The sequence below is a fragment of the Grus americana genome, chromosome 6, assembly GCF_028858705.1.
Source record: "Grus americana isolate bGruAme1 chromosome 6, bGruAme1.mat, whole genome shotgun sequence".
Classification (NCBI taxonomy): Eukaryota; Metazoa; Chordata; class Aves; order Gruiformes; family Gruidae; genus Grus; species Grus americana.
Window position 1 is genome coordinate 2,279,669 of NC_072857.1, and position 17,881 is coordinate 2,297,549.

Here is a 17,881-nt window from a genome sequence, read left to right on the forward strand (position 1 = left end):
GCGTGGTCTTATTTCACGTTGCACTAATTTTTTCAGCGTTCCTACGTATCAGCCTGGGAGAAGGATAAAACCAGTGTTCACATTATGCCGGATACACCTGGCATTTTGCTGGCCCAGCAGAACCAAGCGAACCTCAGCGAGGTAGGTGTTTGAGGTGGGGTTCTGCGTCCATCCGTGGACACTGCTGTGGCCCAGGAAGAAGTGATGCTTGAGAGCAATGCTTGTTTTTCTTTCAGAAACTGTACAAGCTTGCGCTGGAGGAAGAGAAGAAAAAGGGCTACGACATGCGGGCTGATGCCATTCCTATCAGGTCTGCTAAAGCTTCCCGAGACATTGCCAGTGACGTAAGTATGCAGCCGCCCGTGGCAGCACACCCTGTCGGGCAGTGTCCAGGTGGTTGCAGTTGAAGCCCAGGGTCTGCGACCTTGGATGACTGGAGGCAACACAGCTCTTAGCTGTCTTTACCATTCAGCTAGTGCGTAAACGTGTTGTTTCTGGAGGGAACGCCTGTAGCTGTCCCTGCTCTCGTTATGGGCGTGCAGTGTTGCTAGGGAATGTGTAGATAGTGTGGAGAGAGTAGCTGGGAGCTGTGTGGTGGATGCAATCCAAAGCCGCATCCCTCCGGGGCTTGTGGGTGCATCCCCTTGTGCCACAGAGTGGATGTTTGAGGTGGTGTGCTGCCCTCAGTCCTGCCAACCTGCACGCCCTTATTGTTGCGGGTACGCAGCTGAGCTGCACGTTAGGAAAAAAACTCACACCAAGTTTTTCTTTAAAACTGAAGGTGGTATAAAAGTAAAAAAAAAATTATTATTATTACGTATTAATATCAAAATCTATTCTTTATAAGTGTTTGACTTTTCTATTTAAACTTCCACCTCTGTTTCTATGCTCCGTAAGTTTTTATCATAGAATCATTTTAGAATGGTTTGGGTGGGAAGGGACCTCAAAGCCCATCCAGTCTCACCCCCTGCCATGGGCAGGGACACCCTCCACTAGCCCAGGTTGCCCAAAGCCCCATCCAACCTGGCCTTGAACACTTCCAGGGAGCCAGGGGCAGCCACCGCTTCTCTGGGCAACCTGTGCCAGGGCCTCACCACCCTCACAGGGAAAAATTTCTTCCCAATATCTAATCTAAATCTCCCCTCCTTCAGCTTAAGGCCATTCCCCCTTGTCCTAATGCCCCATGCCCTTGTCAACAGTCCCTCTCCAGCTTTCCTGTAGGTCCCTTCAGGTACTGGAAGGCTTGGCTAAGGTCTCCCCAGAGCTTTCTCTTCTCCAGGCTGAACAACCCCAACTCTCTCAGCCTGTCTCCATAGCAGAGGTGCTCCAGCCCTTGGATCATCTTTGTGGCTTCCTCTGGACTCGCTCCAAGAGCTCCATGTCCTTCTTGTCCAGGTGACCCCTGAGCTGGACGCAGCACTGCAGGGGGGTCTCACAAGAGCTGAGCAGAAGTGGAAAATCCCCTCTGTCAATCTGCTGGTCACGCTGCTGGTGATGCCATCCAGGACATGGTTGGCATTTTATCTCGTCAATAGATTGAACAAGAATTTATTTGGCTGTTTATACTTGAAGGTCACTAATTGATTCTTTATGTAGGGGGTATTTCTTGAACTTTGGGCCTTTCATATTGCTGCCATAATTTGGAGAATTTTTTTACTCTCACTTACAGGGCAGTAGCTCTTAATACGTAGGTCAGGGAGTTTGAAAATGTGAAGGTCATATCAGGCAGATAACATTGTGTGAATCCTTTTGTAGCTTTACACTGCAGTTCATCAGCAGAATACTTTCTCTCTCTAAAGTCTCCGTGATTTCAAATACTGCGTTCCCTGGAGGTTGTGCCACTTGGACTGCTATGGACATAGAGAAAACTAAACTAAAACTCACTGAACGTTTTTTTTGCCTGCAGTACAAATACAAAGAAGGCTATCGCAAGCAGCTTGGCCACCATATTGGAGCCCGTAACATAGAGGATGATCCGAAGATGATGTGGTCGATGCACGTAGCCAAGATCCAGAGTGACAGGGAGTACAAGAAAGCCTTTGAGAAGACAAAGACACACTTCAGTAGCCCAGTGGACATGCTGGGAATCGTGTTGGCGAAGAAATGTCAGGAGTTGGTGAGCGACATTGATTACAAGCACTATCTGCATCAGTGGATCTGTCTGCCGGACCAGAATGATGTTATCCACGCTAAGAAGGCCTATGATCTACAGAGTGATGTAAGCTCTTTTTGGTTTAATTTTTGGTGAGGAACATATTGATATTTTACATAGATGGGCCAGGCCATCACATACCTATGTCGTAGAAACAAATTTTCAAGACTGCTTTATAAGTTTCATGGGTAATTGAAACTCACATCTCCAATAGGTTATGTTAACTAATTGATATTTAAATTAATTTCTGTAATTCCAGAATTTGGGCCATTCTGTGAAACTTGGATAATGGTTTCATTCTTAATGTAGATGAAATGCAGTAATTTTTTCCAAGATTTTCTCTAGGGTTTTGAATGTATTTGAATTAAAAGTTGATAGTGAGGTTACTTAACTGTCAAAAGATGCACTGTATAAATTGCAGCATTATTATTATTGTTGTTGTTGTGGTGGTGGTGGTTGTTGTTGTTGTTGTTGATATTATTATTATGACCTGTGTATTTTTTTTTGTAATAGAATTGCTACAAGTCTGACCTTGAATGGTTGCGGGGCATTGGTTGGGTCCCAATTGGTTCCTTGGAAGTTGAAAAAGCCAAGAAGGCTGGAGAGATCTTGAGTGATAAAATATACCGTCAGCCTCCAGACACAATCAAGTTTACTAGCGTCACTGATTCTCTAGAGATGGTCTTAGCGAAGCAGAATGCGGAGACGATGAATAAGGTGAGTCTTGATTTGATTAGGTAACACGTCATCAGTCTCCACCTGAACCCTGGAGACAGTCTAGAAATAGAATGATCACAAATAATGCTGAAGTTCAGAGATGATGCATTTTCACATAGCATGCTCTGTTCATTTCAATTGAAACTATTAGGCCATGTAATGTTAAGACTCATCTTTGTCATGATATTCTGCATATTACATTTTAATCTTTTCTTTGACATGTCTGTGCATTGAGCAGTAATAATGCTTTGGTTTATTCCTTATTCTTAAGTAATGTGGCAGTTTTCTAAGTGTTGTTAAGTTTCTGCAGATAAATTCTTTTTTTAATAATGGTACCTCTACCTGATTAAATACAAACCCATTTATCCATGCTATATTTCCTAATTTTACCTAGTTTGCTCTGTTTTACCTGATTAATGAGATATTAACTCATTTTGGAATGCAATATTAATATCTTCCTGTATTCTTTCTTAGCGTTTATACACTGAAGCATGGAATAAAGATAAGACCATGGTTCATGTCATGCCTGACACACCTGAGATCCTGCTAGCTAAACAAAACCAATTAAACTATAGTCAGGTGAGTAACAATAAAGAGTGGAATTAAAGGATTTCTGACAAGTACAATTTTGTCATCTCTGACTTTAATTAATGTTATAATATTGTTGAGTTGTTTAGTTTCACAAATTGTCAGCTGCACTGCTAAAATCAGAGTTGTTCTTTTTCTAGAATTTACTTCCTGGGTATCTAGTCGGGCTTTTAAAATATATTATCTGTCATAAATGAGACATAATTTCTATAGCAAGGGATGGAAATGAATAATATAATTTTTAGAGTATTCCTTTCCTAAATGATTTCCAGTTTCCACACGTCTACAATACAATTACAAGATCTTTGAAATCTGCATTTTTTTATTTTCTACAGAAGATAGCGCTATGTTCAGATATTTAAGTTGTCTGAACATTAACAATATTATTCAGGGACTTAATTTGTTTTATTACACAGATGTGCTTAACTGAAGTGTAATTTTGTTTTTGAAACAAGAATGTGAATATTTTTCTCACAGAAAATGTACAAACTAGCTTTGGAGGAATCGAAGAAGAAGGGTCATGATTTGCGTTTTGATGCCATTCCTATTCAAGCTGCCAGAGCATCCAGAGAGATCGCCAGTGATGTAAGCAGTTTTTTTTATTGTGTCTGTATGGATTTAGTAATGGAAAAGAATCAGAGTGTTTGTTCCATTGTTTGTTAATGTAATACCTTAAGTTCATAGAATAGATAATACTGAAATCCAGTGATTCTACTGCATGCCTTTAGTACATGAAAGCGATAGATAGCCATGATTTTTATGAACGAAGTATATATCATATTAATAAATAAAATAATATGAGGATTATTTCTGTGCCCTCTGTAATAGTTCCATTAATGTCCATGGATGTTCAAGTAGGATGATCAATAAGGCGTATGAGTCAATGGTAAAGTTAGTTACATTTTCTGAGTCAAAAGAGGAACTACTTTAAAATCTCTCCCCAAAATAGATGTATTAGTAAATCAATTCTAAAACTTCTAAATTGTTGTCTTTTTCTGAGGAAAAAATAGTTCTGTTGAAGTGCCATACTGAAATTCAAGATGTCTGAATACAAAAACAGGAAAAAAAATGCAATGACTATGATAGCTTTTCCTTCTGGGATGAGGAAACATCACTAAGAGACAGAGGATAACAGTTTTTTATGCTCCTTGTTTTTCTATCAAGATTGATATTTAAATTGTTAGTATTAAGACTATCACACTATCTTCATCAAGCTATTTTGTAATAAGCTTTTAAAATAAGTTAATCTTTAAATTTTAATCTTAATAATAAAATAATGTGGAATATCAAACTTGTTAGTAAGTGTGCGACATTAAACGTTTAGTCAATTGAAAGTGTGATATAGTTTTATAAAAAAGCAGAGATAATGATATCTATAATAAAAATCCTTTCTATGTGAAAATTAAAAAAACAGTAGAAAGACCTAAATCATATTTTTCTCTAAATGAAATATTAATTATTATTTTAAACTGTGTGAATTATTTATTAATTTATAAATATACCATGTGAATATGAATATACTTTATTTCAGTACAAATACAAAGAAGGCTATCGCAAGCAGCTTGGCCACCATATTGGAGCCCGTAACATAGAGGATGATCCGAAGATGATGTGGTCGATGCACGTAGCCAAGATCCAGAGTGACAGGGAGTACAAGAAAGCCTTTGAGAAGACAAAGACACACTTCAGTAGCCCAGTGGACATGCTGGGAATCGTGTTGGCGAAGAAATGTCAGGAGTTGGTGAGCGACATTGATTACAAGCACTATCTGCATCAGTGGATCTGTCTGCCGGACCAGAATGATGTTATCCACGCTAAGAAGGCCTATGATCTACAGAGTGACGTGAGTAAATTGTTATATTTGTAATACATCATTAAATATACTAGATCTTGTACAATATAATTTTTAAAAGATATATAATATGCCTTAGTTGCTTGCATCAGAGATACTGATAGAAGGGAAATATTCTATCACCAAATTTATGTTTAATCCTATTTTCTCAGTCTTTAGCTGGAGGTGTGATTTGTGTATATTCTCTGGTATTCGTGGAGTTCTTCAATAACTCTATTCCTTTCGTAATTTATTATTTATTTTACTAAATCTTCAAAAATAACGATTGTTTTCAAATCCATATCCTAGTACTATGCAAAAATATATACATATAGACTAGGATATGCTTATTTATAGTTATTTTAATATTTGATCACATCTGCACACATGTAATGAACTTTCAAACTTTTTCAGGCGGTTTACAAATCAGACCTGGAATGGCTAAGAGGTATTGGATGGGTTCCTATTGGTTCCATGGAAGTTGAGAAAGCTAAGAAAGCTGGAGAAATCCTGAGTGAAAGGAAGTATCGTCAGCCAGCAGACCAAATTAAATTTACTAGTGTGACAGATTCTTTGGCCATGGTCTTAGCCAAGCAAAACGCTGAGATAATGAACAAGGTGAGATTTGTGTGGGGTTTTTTTCTCAAAATAGCTAGTATTACATGCTAATGGAATTTGTTCATGAGGTGAAAAATACAAAATACACAGTAAGATTAAAGATTTTTGTTGTGGACTTAGACAAAATGAATGTCCAAATTCAGCCTTTGCACAGGAAAGCTGTTATCTCAGGGCTCTGTCTGAACTGAACACTTAGTAAAAATGTCCAGGAAAAAAATTACCTAAATCACATATTTTTCAAGAGTAATACTAAAAATTTTGGTGAATTTCCCTCTTCCTTCCATCCCAGCTGAAATTATATTTTTAAATGTTTGTTTGGTATGATTTTCTATTTTGTTAATGCTACCTCACTGTACAAAACTCATCTCGGATAGAACAGGCTAAATTTTTTTGCAGTTCTTAGACAATACTGTGAAATCTGCAGAAACAATGTTCCAGCAAGGTGTTAGGGTATGTCCAGAGGTGGTGGTGCCATGGCCATGCTGTAAGATAGGATGTAGCAGAATATTGAGGCTTTTACTGAAGCCACTGTACTGATGCATTGTTGACTGAATGTCATATTGCGTGATGAACAAGTTATGAGGAAATAGCTTATGTTCTCTGGAAGTGAAGCTTCTGCAATTTATCTCAGACCTGGACGATGAAAGTCACAAAGCACCTGCTCCTCTTTAATAAGAAACATCAATCAAACAACTCGTACAGATACAGCAGAATAATGAGTATAGTTTTCCTCCTACAGCAGTTTCCCAGCAATCCTAAATCAATCAATTGCTGTGCCAACTTAGCCTGAGAAATAATGAGGAAGGACAAAGTTTCCTTCTTGAGCTGTTCAATGAGAAGATTTGCTATGTCAGGGTATTTAAAGCTTGCTAGAAATACCCCTTGCAGCTTGTAAAATACTTTTTTTGCACAAGTGTATAGTTTGGTTATATATATATATATCTTGTTCTGATTCAAAATTACTTTTCCTTTATATCATGGATATATTTTTGATTACTGCTTTCAAAATTGCAGTCTTTCTGTCATGGCACATAAAGAAACTTTTTAATGGAATGTGTTTTCCTCTCCCTTAGCGTTTATACACAGAAGCCTGGGATGCAGACAAAACATCGATTCATGTCATGCCTGATACACCAACAATTTTGTTAGCGAAGGCCAATGCAGCTAATGTTAGCCATGTAAGAATATTTAAATATATACTAAAGTAATGGATATTCAGAAATTAAGTAAGCATTTCTATAACCATAAAGATCTTCTGAAATATACATAGATAAAAATTTTAAGAAAAAACTATGAAATTAAGAAATTCCAACTTTCAGAATATTGAGAAGCTATTTTCTGTCTTATTTCATGTAGAAACTTTATGTACAAGCCTGGGAAGAGGCCAAACAGAAGGGTTATGACATGAGAGCTGATGCAATTCCAATCCGAAGTGCGAAGGCATCAAGAGATATTGCGAGTGACGTATGTTCTTCCTTTACATTTCTTTTCAGCTAGCTTGAGAAACAAGGATAAGTAATAAGCAATGTAAAACATAAAACCCCACTGTATATTAGATACATCTTGAAAGCCTACTAACAAAGAATTCATTGCAGAAAGAAAATGGGCAACAATTTCCAAAAGAAATTTGAATTAGAAATCCTTATATTAAGCAGACATTAGAAAATAAGCTACAATGTAAATAAACAAAAGCCGTGGAGCAAGAATGCGTTAGGCATTTCTAAACTCTTAATGAGTACATTTCATAACATAAAAAATATATTTGTGATCAGTAGCAATATACAATTATGGGAAATTCATCCCAGATTCGATATTTCTTTTAATATTTCTTTTTACATTCCTTAGTACAAGTACAAAGAAACGCACGAGAAGCAGAAAGGCCACTACATTGGGTGCCGCACCGCCAAGGAGGATCCCAAACTGTCGTGGGCTGCGCGTGCCATGTTGCTGCAGAACGACCGACTTTACAGGAAGGCGTACCATGATTCCAAGGCCCACATCCACATCCCAGTCGATGCGATGTCAGTGCAGGCAGCCAAGGAGTGCCAGACGCTAGTCAGCGATGTTGACTACCGCCACTACCTTCACCAGTGGACCTGCCTGCCTGACCAGAACGACGTGATCCATGCAAGGAAGGCCTACGATCTACAGAGCGATGTGCGTTTGTGTAGAGATGTGGTAGTTACTACTGTTGCTGTTTAAGAGTGATGTGAGTGAGGGTAACTGTAGAAAAGCTTTATGGCAGGTGTGTGAGGGTCTCTTTGTTAGTGACTGGGCAAATATCTGTTGAAAAGCACGTTCCTGAGCCTTCAGTCAGTCCTGGTATGTTTATTTTAATCCATCTGGATGATCCTTTCCAAACCAGTAGTGTTTTCAGGTTGTGGGACAGAAATATTCCGGGCACTTGACATGGAAGGGAAGCATAACGTATGTTTCTGATGGTTTTTTGATCTGCTGCAGAATATTTGCCTGCAGATTATTCTACTGGTCTGCATCTAGCAAAGTATCTTTAAAAGTATCTTTGTTGCTGTGCAAATCAGGGATTTAGCTGTGTATGGGCAGGACGTGGTACGCCACAGTCTCATTGACTGCTTGCTGTGTGACTGTACGAGCCGGAGCTTGGGGAAGGCCTTGTAGAAAACCTCTCTGCACGTAGAGTTGTCTCTGCAATGTCATTAACCTTGTTTTTTTGTAGAATGTGTACAAGTCAGACCTAGAATGGTTGCGAGGCATCGGCTGGTTGACAGAAGGTTCTGTGGATGTGGTCAAAGCAAAGAGAGCCCAGGAACTCCTGAACGAGAAGTTGTACCGCACGCGGCCAGAGGACATGAAATTCACCAGCATTACTGACACGCCAGACGTCGTCCAGGCTAAGATCAATGCTTTGCAGATCAGTGACGTAAGCTTACCTTTCACTTACCTTTCATTTATGTGACGACATTTCTTTTCTTCCTGGTGGAGGGTAGAATTTCTACCATGGGGATGACTAATTGGAAACTAATTGAAATCTGAATTACCAAAGAATTCCTGTTGGTGAGGTTTTTTTCAGTGTTCGGACCATAATGAAATGTCATTATGCTTCCCTCCTCCTTAGCATCTGTATCGTGAAGCCTGGGATAGAGATAAGACGCAGATTTCCATACCTTCCGATACTCCTGTAATGCTGCAGTCCAAAGTCAATGCGGTCAACATCAGCAATGTAAGAGAGTAAAATCATTATGCATGTGAAGCGTTACGAAATTCAGAGCATGACAATGGTTCTTCTGGAGTGGGTTTTAAGAGAAGGCATTGCTACGAGAGAGTCTTGACTGCGTGTAACTAGGGTGATTCATTTTCCTTGCAGAAACAGTATCAGAAGGCCTGGGATGAGGCCAAGTCGAAAAGCTATGACATACGAGCTGATGCCATTCCCATCAAACACGCCAAGGCTTCCAGAGACATTGCTAGTGAGGTACAGTCTTCTCTTACTGGGCTTGCTGCGTCTGTCTCTCCTGCGTCCGGTTCCGCAGAACTGAGTCAAGTTCAGTTGAAAGGGTTGACAGCTTAGGAGGCTTCAAGCCTTCTGTTTGTTAGTCGCGTCCAGGTGAGCAGTGTGTGGCTGCTCACATTGTTTCTGCTTTTCCTTAGTACAAGTACAAAGAAACGCACGAGAAGCAGAAAGGCCACTACATTGGGTGCCGCACCGCCAAGGAGGATCCCAAACTGTCGTGGGCTGCGCGTGCCATGTTGCTGCAGAACGACCGACTTTACAGGAAGGCGTACCATGATTCCAAGGCCCACATCCACATCCCAGTCGATGCGATGTCAGTGCAGGCAGCCAAGGAGTGCCAGACGCTAGTCAGCGATGTTGACTACCGCCACTACCTTCACCAGTGGACCTGCCTGCCTGACCAGAACGACGTGATCCATGCAAGGAAGGCCTACGATCTACAGAGCGATGTGCGTTTGTGTAGAGATGTGGTAGTTACTACTGTTGCTGTTTAAGAGTGATGTGAGTGAGGGTAACTGTAGAAAAGCTTTATGGCAGGTGTGTGAGGGTCTCTTTGTTAGTGACTGGGCAAATATCTGTTGAAAAGCACGTTCCTGAGCCTTCAGTCAGTCCTGGTATGTTTATTTTAATCCATCTGGATGATCCTTTCCAAACCAGTAGTGTTTTCAGGTTGTGGGACAGAAATATTCCGGGCACTTGACATGGAAGGGAAGCATAACGTATGTTTCTGATGGTTTTTTGATCTGCTGCAGAATATTTGCCTGCAGATTATTCTACTGGTCTGCATCTAGCAAAGTATCTTTAAAAGTATCTTTGTTGCTGTGCAAATCAGGGATTTAGCTGTGTATGGGCAGGACGTGGTACGCCACAGTCTCATTGACTGCTTGCTGTGTGACTGTACGAGCCGGAGCTTGGGGAAGGCCTTGTAGAAAACCTCTCTGCACGTAGAGTTGTCTCTGCAATGTCATTAACCTTGTTTTTTTGTAGAATGTGTACAAGTCAGACCTGGAATGGTTGCGAGGCATCGGCTGGGTGGCAGAAGGTTCTGTGGATGTGGTCAAAGCAAAGAGAGCCCAGGAACTCCTGAACGAGAAGTTGTACCGCACGCGGCCAGAGGACATGAAATTCACCAGCATTACTGACACGCCAGACGTCGTCCAGGCTAAGATCAATGCTTTGCAGATCAGTGACGTAAGCTTACCTTTCACTTACCTTTCATTTATGTGACGACATTTCTTTTCTTCCTGGTGGAGGGTAGAATTTCTACCATGGGGATGACTAATTGGAAACTAATTGAAATCTGAATTACCAAAGAATTCCTGTTGGTGAGGTTTTTTTCAGTGTTCGGACCATAATGAAATGTCATTATGCTTCCCTCCTCCTTAGCATCTGTATCGTGAAGCCTGGGATAGAGATAAGACGCAGATTTCCATACCTTCCGATACTCCTGTAATGCTGCAGTCCAAAGTCAATGCGGTCAACATCAGCAATGTAAGAGAGTAAAATCATTATGCATGTGAAGCGTTACGAAATTCAGAGCATGACAATGGTTCTTCTGGAGTGGGTTTTAAGAGAAGGCATTGCTACGAGAGAGTCTTGACTGCGTGTAACTAGGGTGATTCATTTTCCTTGCAGAAACAGTATCAGAAGGCCTGGGATGAGGCCAAGTCGAAAAGCTATGACATACGAGCTGATGCCATTCCCATCAAACACGCCAAGGCTTCCAGAGACATTGCTAGTGAGGTACAGTCTTCTCTTACTGGGCTTGCTGCGTCTGTCTCTCCTGCGTCCGGTTCCGCAGAACTGAGTCAAGTTCAGTTGAAAGGGTTGACAGCTTAGGAGGCTTCAAGCCTTCTGTTTGTTAGTCGCGTCCAGGTGAGCAGTGTGTGGCTGCTCACATTGTTTCTGCTTTTCCTTAGTACAAGTACAAAGAAACGCACGAGAAGCAGAAAGGCCACTACATTGGGTGCCGCACCGCCAAGGAGGATCCCAAACTGTCGTGGGCTGCGCGTGCCATGTTGCTGCAGAACGACCGACTTTACAGGAAGGCGTACCATGATTCCAAGGCCCACATCCACATCCCAGTCGATGCGATGTCAGTGCAGGCAGCCAAGGAGTGCCAGACGCTAGTCAGCGATGTTGACTACCGCCACTACCTTCACCAGTGGACCTGCCTGCCTGACCAGAACGACGTGATCCATGCAAGGAAGGCCTACGATCTACAGAGCGATGTGCGTTTGTGTAGAGATGTGGTAGTTACTACTGTTGCTGTTTAAGAGTGATGTGAGTGAGGGTAACTGTAGAAAAGCTTTATGGCAGGTGTGTGAGGGTCTCTTTGTTAGTGACTGGGCAAATATCTGTTGAAAAGCACGTTCCTGAGCCTTCAGTCAGTCCTGGTATGTTTATTTTAATCCATCTGGATGATCCTTTCCAAACCAGTAGTGTTTTCAGGTTGTGGGACAGAAATATTCCGGGCAGTTCATAAGGAAGCCACATTTTTTTTGTTCCACTGTAGAATGTTTGCTTGTGGACTGCTTGCAGATTATTCTACTGGTCTGCATCTAGCAAAGTATCTTTAAAAGTATCTTTGTTGCTGTGCAAATCAGGGATTTAGCTGTGTATGGGCAGGACGTGGTACGCCACAGTCTCATTGACTGCTTGCTGTGTGACTGTACGAGCCGGAGCTTGGGGAAGGCCTTGTAGAAAACCTCTCTGCACGTAGAGTTGTCTCTGCAATGTCATTAACCTTGTTTTTTTGTAGAATGTGTACAAGTCAGACCTAGAATGGTTGCGAGGCATCGGCTGGGTGGCAGAAGGTTCTGTGGATGTGGTCAAAGCAAAGAGAGCCCAGGAACTCCTGAACGAGAAGTTGTACCGCACGCGGCCAGAGGACATGAAATTCACCAGCATTACTGACACGCCAGACGTCGTCCAGGCTAAGATCAATGCTTTGCAGATCAGTGACGTAAGCTTACCTTTCACTTACCTTTCATTTATGTGACGACATTTCTTTTCTTCCTGGTGGAGGGTAGAATTTCTACCATGGGGATGACTAATTGGAAACTAATTGAAATCTGAATTACCAAAGAATTCCTGTTGGTGAGGTTTTTTTCAGTGTTCGGACCATAATGAAATGTCATTATGCTTCCCTCCTCCTTAGCATCTGTATCGTGAAGCCTGGGATAGAGATAAGACGCAGATTTCCATACCTTCCGATACTCCTGTAATGCTGCAGTCCAAAGTCAATGCGGTCAACATCAGCAATGTAAGAGAGTAAAATCATTATGCATGTGAAGCGTTACGAAATTCAGAGCATGACAATGGTTCTTCTGGAGTGGGTTTTAAGAGAAGGCATTGCTACGAGAGAGTCTTGACTGCGTGTAACTAGGGTGATTCATTTTCCTTGCAGAAACAGTATCAGAAGGCCTGGGATGAGGCCAAGTCGAAAAGCTATGACATACGAGCTGATGCCATTCCCATCAAACACGCCAAGGCTTCCAGAGACATTGCTAGTGAGGTACAGTCTTCTCTTACTGGGCTTGCTGCGTCTGTCTCTCCTGCGTCCGGTTCCGCAGAACTGAGTCAAGTTCAGTTGAAAGGGTTGACAGCTTAGGAGGCTTCAAGCCTTCTGTTTGTTAGTCGCGTCCAGGTGAGCAGTGTGTGGCTGCTCACATTGTTTCTGCTTTTCCTTAGTACAAGTACAAAGAAACGCACGAGAAGCAGAAAGGCCACTACATTGGGTGCCGCACCGCCAAGGAGGATCCCAAACTGTCGTGGGCTGCGCGTGCCATGTTGCTGCAGAACGACCGACTTTACAGGAAGGCGTACCATGATTCCAAGGCCCACATCCACATCCCAGTCGATGCGATGTCAGTGCAGGCAGCCAAGGAGTGCCAGACGCTAGTCAGCGATGTTGACTACCGCCACTACCTTCACCAGTGGACCTGCCTGCCTGACCAGAACGACGTGATCCATGCAAGGAAGGCCTACGATCTACAGAGCGATGTGCGTTTGTGTAGAGATGTGGTAGTTACTACTGTTGCTGTTTAAGAGTGATGTGAGTGAGGGTAACTGTAGAAAAGCTTTATGGCAGGTGTGTGAGGGTCTCTTTGTTAGTGACTGGGCAAATATCTGTTGAAAAGCACGTTCCTGAGCCTTCAGTCAGTCCTGGTATGTTTATTTTAATCCATCTGGATGATCCTTTCCAAACCAGTAGTGTTTTCAGGTTGTGGGACAGAAATATTCCGGGCACTTGACATGGAAGGGAAGCATAACGTATGTTTCTGATGGTTTTTTGATCTGCTGCAGAATATTTGCCTGCAGATTATTCTACTGGTCTGCATCTAGCAAAGTATCTTTAAAAGTATCTTTGTTGCTGTGCAAATCAGGGATTTAGCTGTGTATGGGCAGGACGTGGTACGCCACAGTCTCATTGACTGCTTGCTGTGTGACTGTACGAGCCGGAGCTTGGGGAAGGCCTTGTAGAAAACCTCTCTGCACGTAGAGTTGTCTCTGCAATGTCATTAACCTTGTTTTTTTGTAGAATGTGTACAAGTCAGACCTAGAATGGTTGCGAGGCATCGGCTGGTTGACAGAAGGTTCTGTGGATGTGGTCAAAGCAAAGAGAGCCCAGGAACTCCTGAACGAGAAGTTGTACCGCACGCGGCCGGAGGACATGAAATTCACCAGCATTACTGACACGCCAGACGTCGTCCAGGCTAAGATCAATGCTTTGCAGATCAGTGACGTAAGCTTACCTTTCACTTACCTTTCATTTATGTGACGACATTTCTTTTCTTCCTGGTGGAGGGTAGAATTTCTACCATGGGGATGACTAATTGGAAACTAATTGAAATCTGAATTACCAAAGAATTCCTGTTGGTGAGGTTTTTTTCAGTGTTCGGACCATAATGAAATGTCATTATGCTTCCCTCCTCCTTAGCATCTGTATCGTGAAGCCTGGGATAGAGATAAGACGCAGATTTCCATACCTTCCGATACTCCTGTAATGCTGCAGTCCAAAGTCAATGCGGTCAACATCAGCAATGTAAGAGAGTAAAATCATTATGCATGTGAAGCGTTACGAAATTCAGAGCATGACAATGGTTCTTCTGGAGTGGGTTTTAAGAGAAGGCATTGCTACGAGAGAGTCTTGACTGCGTGTAACTAGGGTGATTCATTTTCCTTGCAGAAACAGTATCAGAAGGCCTGGGATGAGGCCAAGTCGAAAAGCTATGACATACGAGCTGATGCCATTCCCATCAAACACGCCAAGGCTTCCAGAGACATTGCTAGTGAGGTACAGTCTTCTCTTACTGGGCTTGCTGCGTCTGTCTCTTCCTGCGTCCAGTTCCACAGAACTGAGTCAAGTTCAGTTGAAAGGGTTGACAGCTTAGGAGGCTTCAAGCCTTCTGTTTGTTAGTCGCGTCCAGGTGAGCAGTGTGTGGCTGCTCACATTGTTTCTGCTTTTCCTTAGTACAAGTACAAAGAAACGCACGAGAAGCAGAAAGGCCACTACATTGGGTGCCGTACCGCCAAGGAGGATCCCAAACTGTCGTGGGCTGCGCGTGCCATGTTGCTGCAGAACGACCGACTTTACAGGAAGGCGTACCATGATTCCAAGGCCCACATCCACATCCCAGTCGATGCGATGTCAGTGCAGGCAGCCAAGGAGTGCCAGACGCTAGTCAGCGATGTTGACTACCGCCACTACCTTCACCAGTGGACCTGCCTGCCTGACCAGAACGACGTGATCCATGCAAGGAAGGCCTACGATCTACAGAGCGATGTGCGTTTGTGTAGAGATGTGGTAGTTACTACTGTTGCTGTTTAATCTGTAGTAGTCTTATTTTGATGGTTTGATATTACACAGTCACAAATGATTTATCTTTAGGCTGTTTTCTTCAGTTTTTCATATTACTGCTATTATTTTCTCTTTTTATTCTTTAAAAAGTATTCACATTACCTCTAAATTTTATAAAAGCTTTAGCTGGTATCTGCTATGTTACATATATTTTGGGAGTATTGTTATTTGGAGAGGCTGAAGGGTTTGTCTCTTTTACTTTGATGGGACTTATGAAATAGTATCTGTTTGCTACTTTTGAATCAGTTGGCTTTTATGATTCCTGTTTATCTGAGTCAAATTGGAAATTTCTTTAATGCAAGAAAACTATTTAAGATAGCAGATAAGATGTTTTAGTGGCTGATTTCAAAGCAGGAGGAGTCAGTGCAGCTCATTTCCTGACTTGTCTTTGCTGCTTATCAGTCAACATCAGTCACTCTTCCTCTGTTCTAATTACGAGCTTTGGAGGTGAGATTCATGTTCCTTGCTGAAGGATTTGCTTGATTAAAACTTAAATAACATTGCCTGATACCACTTTGGAAGTTATGCCAGTTAGCTCTAGTCCCCATTACCTCTATATCCTTTTTGTTCCTTCTTTTTGTCAAATTTCCTGCTGGGCAGCTTAGGTTTTTTGTTTGGACTTGTAAATTGTTGAAATGACTAGAGGAATGAGTATCTTGGAAGGGACAAGATGACTCTTTTAAGATCTTAATACTAGTCATCATTAAGGGCAATTCTGTTCAGTTGCTTTTCCTATATTTAACTTCATAATTTTTTGAATGTATTTTCTAAAACATATACTGCTCTGTATATTTTAAAATAATTAAGACAGTTATTTTAAACACAGTTTTCTTTTTCTGACCGTGTCTGATACAGGCTGTCTATAAGTCAGACCTAGAGTGGCTCCGTGGAATTGGCTGGTTGCCTAATGACTCTCCGGATGTTAAGAGAGTGAAGCATGCCCAGGATCTCCTGAGTGACCATGTCTATCGTACACCTATCGAAAGCCTGAAATACAGCAGTGTTGTTGATTCTCCAGACGTTCTTCTAGCTAAAGTGAATGCCGAACAAGTCAGCATTGTACGTTACAATGTTCTTAAAGTTGTTTCAAGGCTATAAACAGTTAAAGAGAAATTTCACTGCTGAAATATAAAATTGATCAGTGGTATTTTAAGTCAAGTTTAATGCTTTTCTAGACATTTATTTTTTTTTAGAGATGATAATTCAGGAGAGATTTATGGAATTTTATGTTATTGACAATAAAATTCCATCATTACAATATCAAAATGAACTATTTTAACAGCCAAAATACAAAGAAGCCTGGGAAAAGGACAAGACTATGATCCATGTTACACCAGACACACCTGAACTCAACCTAGCCAAGACTAATGCTGTTAATTATAGCCAGGTATGTTTATAATTCTGTTTTCTACATTTCTAAAAAACAGTACGCAGATCCTGTGAATTTTAACATTCCAAGATGTTACTTACAAAGTTGAAGATTGTCATGTGAATCTCATTGAAGTCTGTCCTCATACAAGGCTTGCAGCATTCCCTTCCTCTACTAAGTATTCCTAAAGTACTTAGACATTTTAAAATAAATGCTTGCATACAAGCTGTTTATTAATATCATACACCATCAAGATAATATTTTGTTGAAATTGAGGAGAGCCCAAAAATAAATATTTTCTAAACTTTTACAAACACCCTTCTATGCAATATAGGTTGCAAAACTGGTGTTGCAGGTACTGTACATGTTTGAAAGGCAGTAAGTGTTGCAGCAGCAGTATTTATGGCTAGGAGCAGGAGTAATGGACAAAAAATTGTCACGGTATTTCAGCAAACAAATGGCAGTAAACTGTGTTTCTTTAATGGCAAATGCCAGAGCATGTAGCATATGTGTGACATTTTGCTGTCTTTTCAGAAACTGTATAAAGAAGCTTGGGATGAGTTGAAGATCAGTTATGATTTGAGAGCAGATGCAATCCCAATCAAAGCAGCCAAAGCTTCGAGAGAAATTGCTAGTGATGTAAGTGCCAAAAGAGGCATCTAGCTCTTCACACACTTTAAGAGCTATTTCATGATAACTGTTAGTAACGGTGATCTTTGCTCTTTACCCAGTATAAATACAAACTGGAACACGAGAAGCAGAAAGGACATTATGTTGGAGTTCCAAATGCAAAAGCAGATACGAAAATGCAGTTTGCCCTCGGCATAGGCAAAGTTCAGAGTGAACTAGAATACAAGAAACACTTTGCCAAATGGAAGACACAATGCCACCTACCAGCAGACATGCTGTCTATCCTATCAGCTAAACATGGCCAGTCTTTGGTCAGTGATGTTGATTACCGCCATTACTTGCATCAGTGGATCTGTCTTCCAGATCAGAATGATGTCATACAGGCTAGGAAAGCCTACGATCTTCAGAGTGATGTAAGTTAACATGAAAACTTAGCTTAATTTATTACTGTATTGTCTCTTCTTAGTCTGCTTCAGCTCTGAGTAGTGGGAATCTTCTGCTGAATTCGGTGAATTGGCTTTGCTGTTTATTAGGAATGCGAAGTATATGCCACTGTTATATATTGCCAAGCTTGAAGTGTGATAAATTCAGGTATAATGCTTATGTTGGAATTACTGCTCTCC

General features: G+C 41.4%; 1 protein-coding gene across 29 annotated transcripts in view; it reads left to right on the top strand.

Annotated features, from left to right (window-relative positions):
- Positions 1-17,881, top strand: part of NEB (nebulin) — a 130,945-nt gene that overhangs the window by 56,362 nt on the left and 56,702 nt on the right. For all 29 annotated transcript variants that reach the window (XM_054829697.1, XM_054829698.1, XM_054829708.1 and 26 more), the window contains exons 66-96: positions 37-141; positions 237-344; positions 1,907-2,218; positions 2,666-2,869; positions 3,344-3,448; positions 3,935-4,042; positions 4,989-5,300; positions 5,703-5,906; positions 6,980-7,084; positions 7,263-7,370; positions 7,752-8,063; positions 8,602-8,805; positions 9,001-9,105; positions 9,250-9,357; positions 9,534-9,845; positions 10,384-10,587; positions 10,783-10,887; positions 11,032-11,139; positions 11,316-11,627; positions 12,158-12,361; positions 12,557-12,661; positions 12,806-12,913; positions 13,090-13,401; positions 13,940-14,143; positions 14,339-14,443; positions 14,588-14,695; positions 14,873-15,184; positions 16,115-16,318; positions 16,542-16,646; positions 17,163-17,267; positions 17,360-17,671. In XM_054829697.1, the coding sequence (XP_054685672.1) occupies positions 37-141; positions 237-344; positions 1,907-2,218; positions 2,666-2,869; positions 3,344-3,448; positions 3,935-4,042; positions 4,989-5,300; positions 5,703-5,906; positions 6,980-7,084; positions 7,263-7,370; positions 7,752-8,063; positions 8,602-8,805; positions 9,001-9,105; positions 9,250-9,357; positions 9,534-9,845; positions 10,384-10,587; positions 10,783-10,887; positions 11,032-11,139; positions 11,316-11,627; positions 12,158-12,361; positions 12,557-12,661; positions 12,806-12,913; positions 13,090-13,401; positions 13,940-14,143; positions 14,339-14,443; positions 14,588-14,695; positions 14,873-15,184; positions 16,115-16,318; positions 16,542-16,646; positions 17,163-17,267; positions 17,360-17,671 (5,625 nt within the window). The remainder of the gene's footprint in view (positions 1-36; positions 142-236; positions 345-1,906; positions 2,219-2,665; positions 2,870-3,343; positions 3,449-3,934; positions 4,043-4,988; positions 5,301-5,702; positions 5,907-6,979; positions 7,085-7,262; positions 7,371-7,751; positions 8,064-8,601; positions 8,806-9,000; positions 9,106-9,249; positions 9,358-9,533; positions 9,846-10,383; positions 10,588-10,782; positions 10,888-11,031; positions 11,140-11,315; positions 11,628-12,157; positions 12,362-12,556; positions 12,662-12,805; positions 12,914-13,089; positions 13,402-13,939; positions 14,144-14,338; positions 14,444-14,587; positions 14,696-14,872; positions 15,185-16,114; positions 16,319-16,541; positions 16,647-17,162; positions 17,268-17,359; positions 17,672-17,881) is intronic.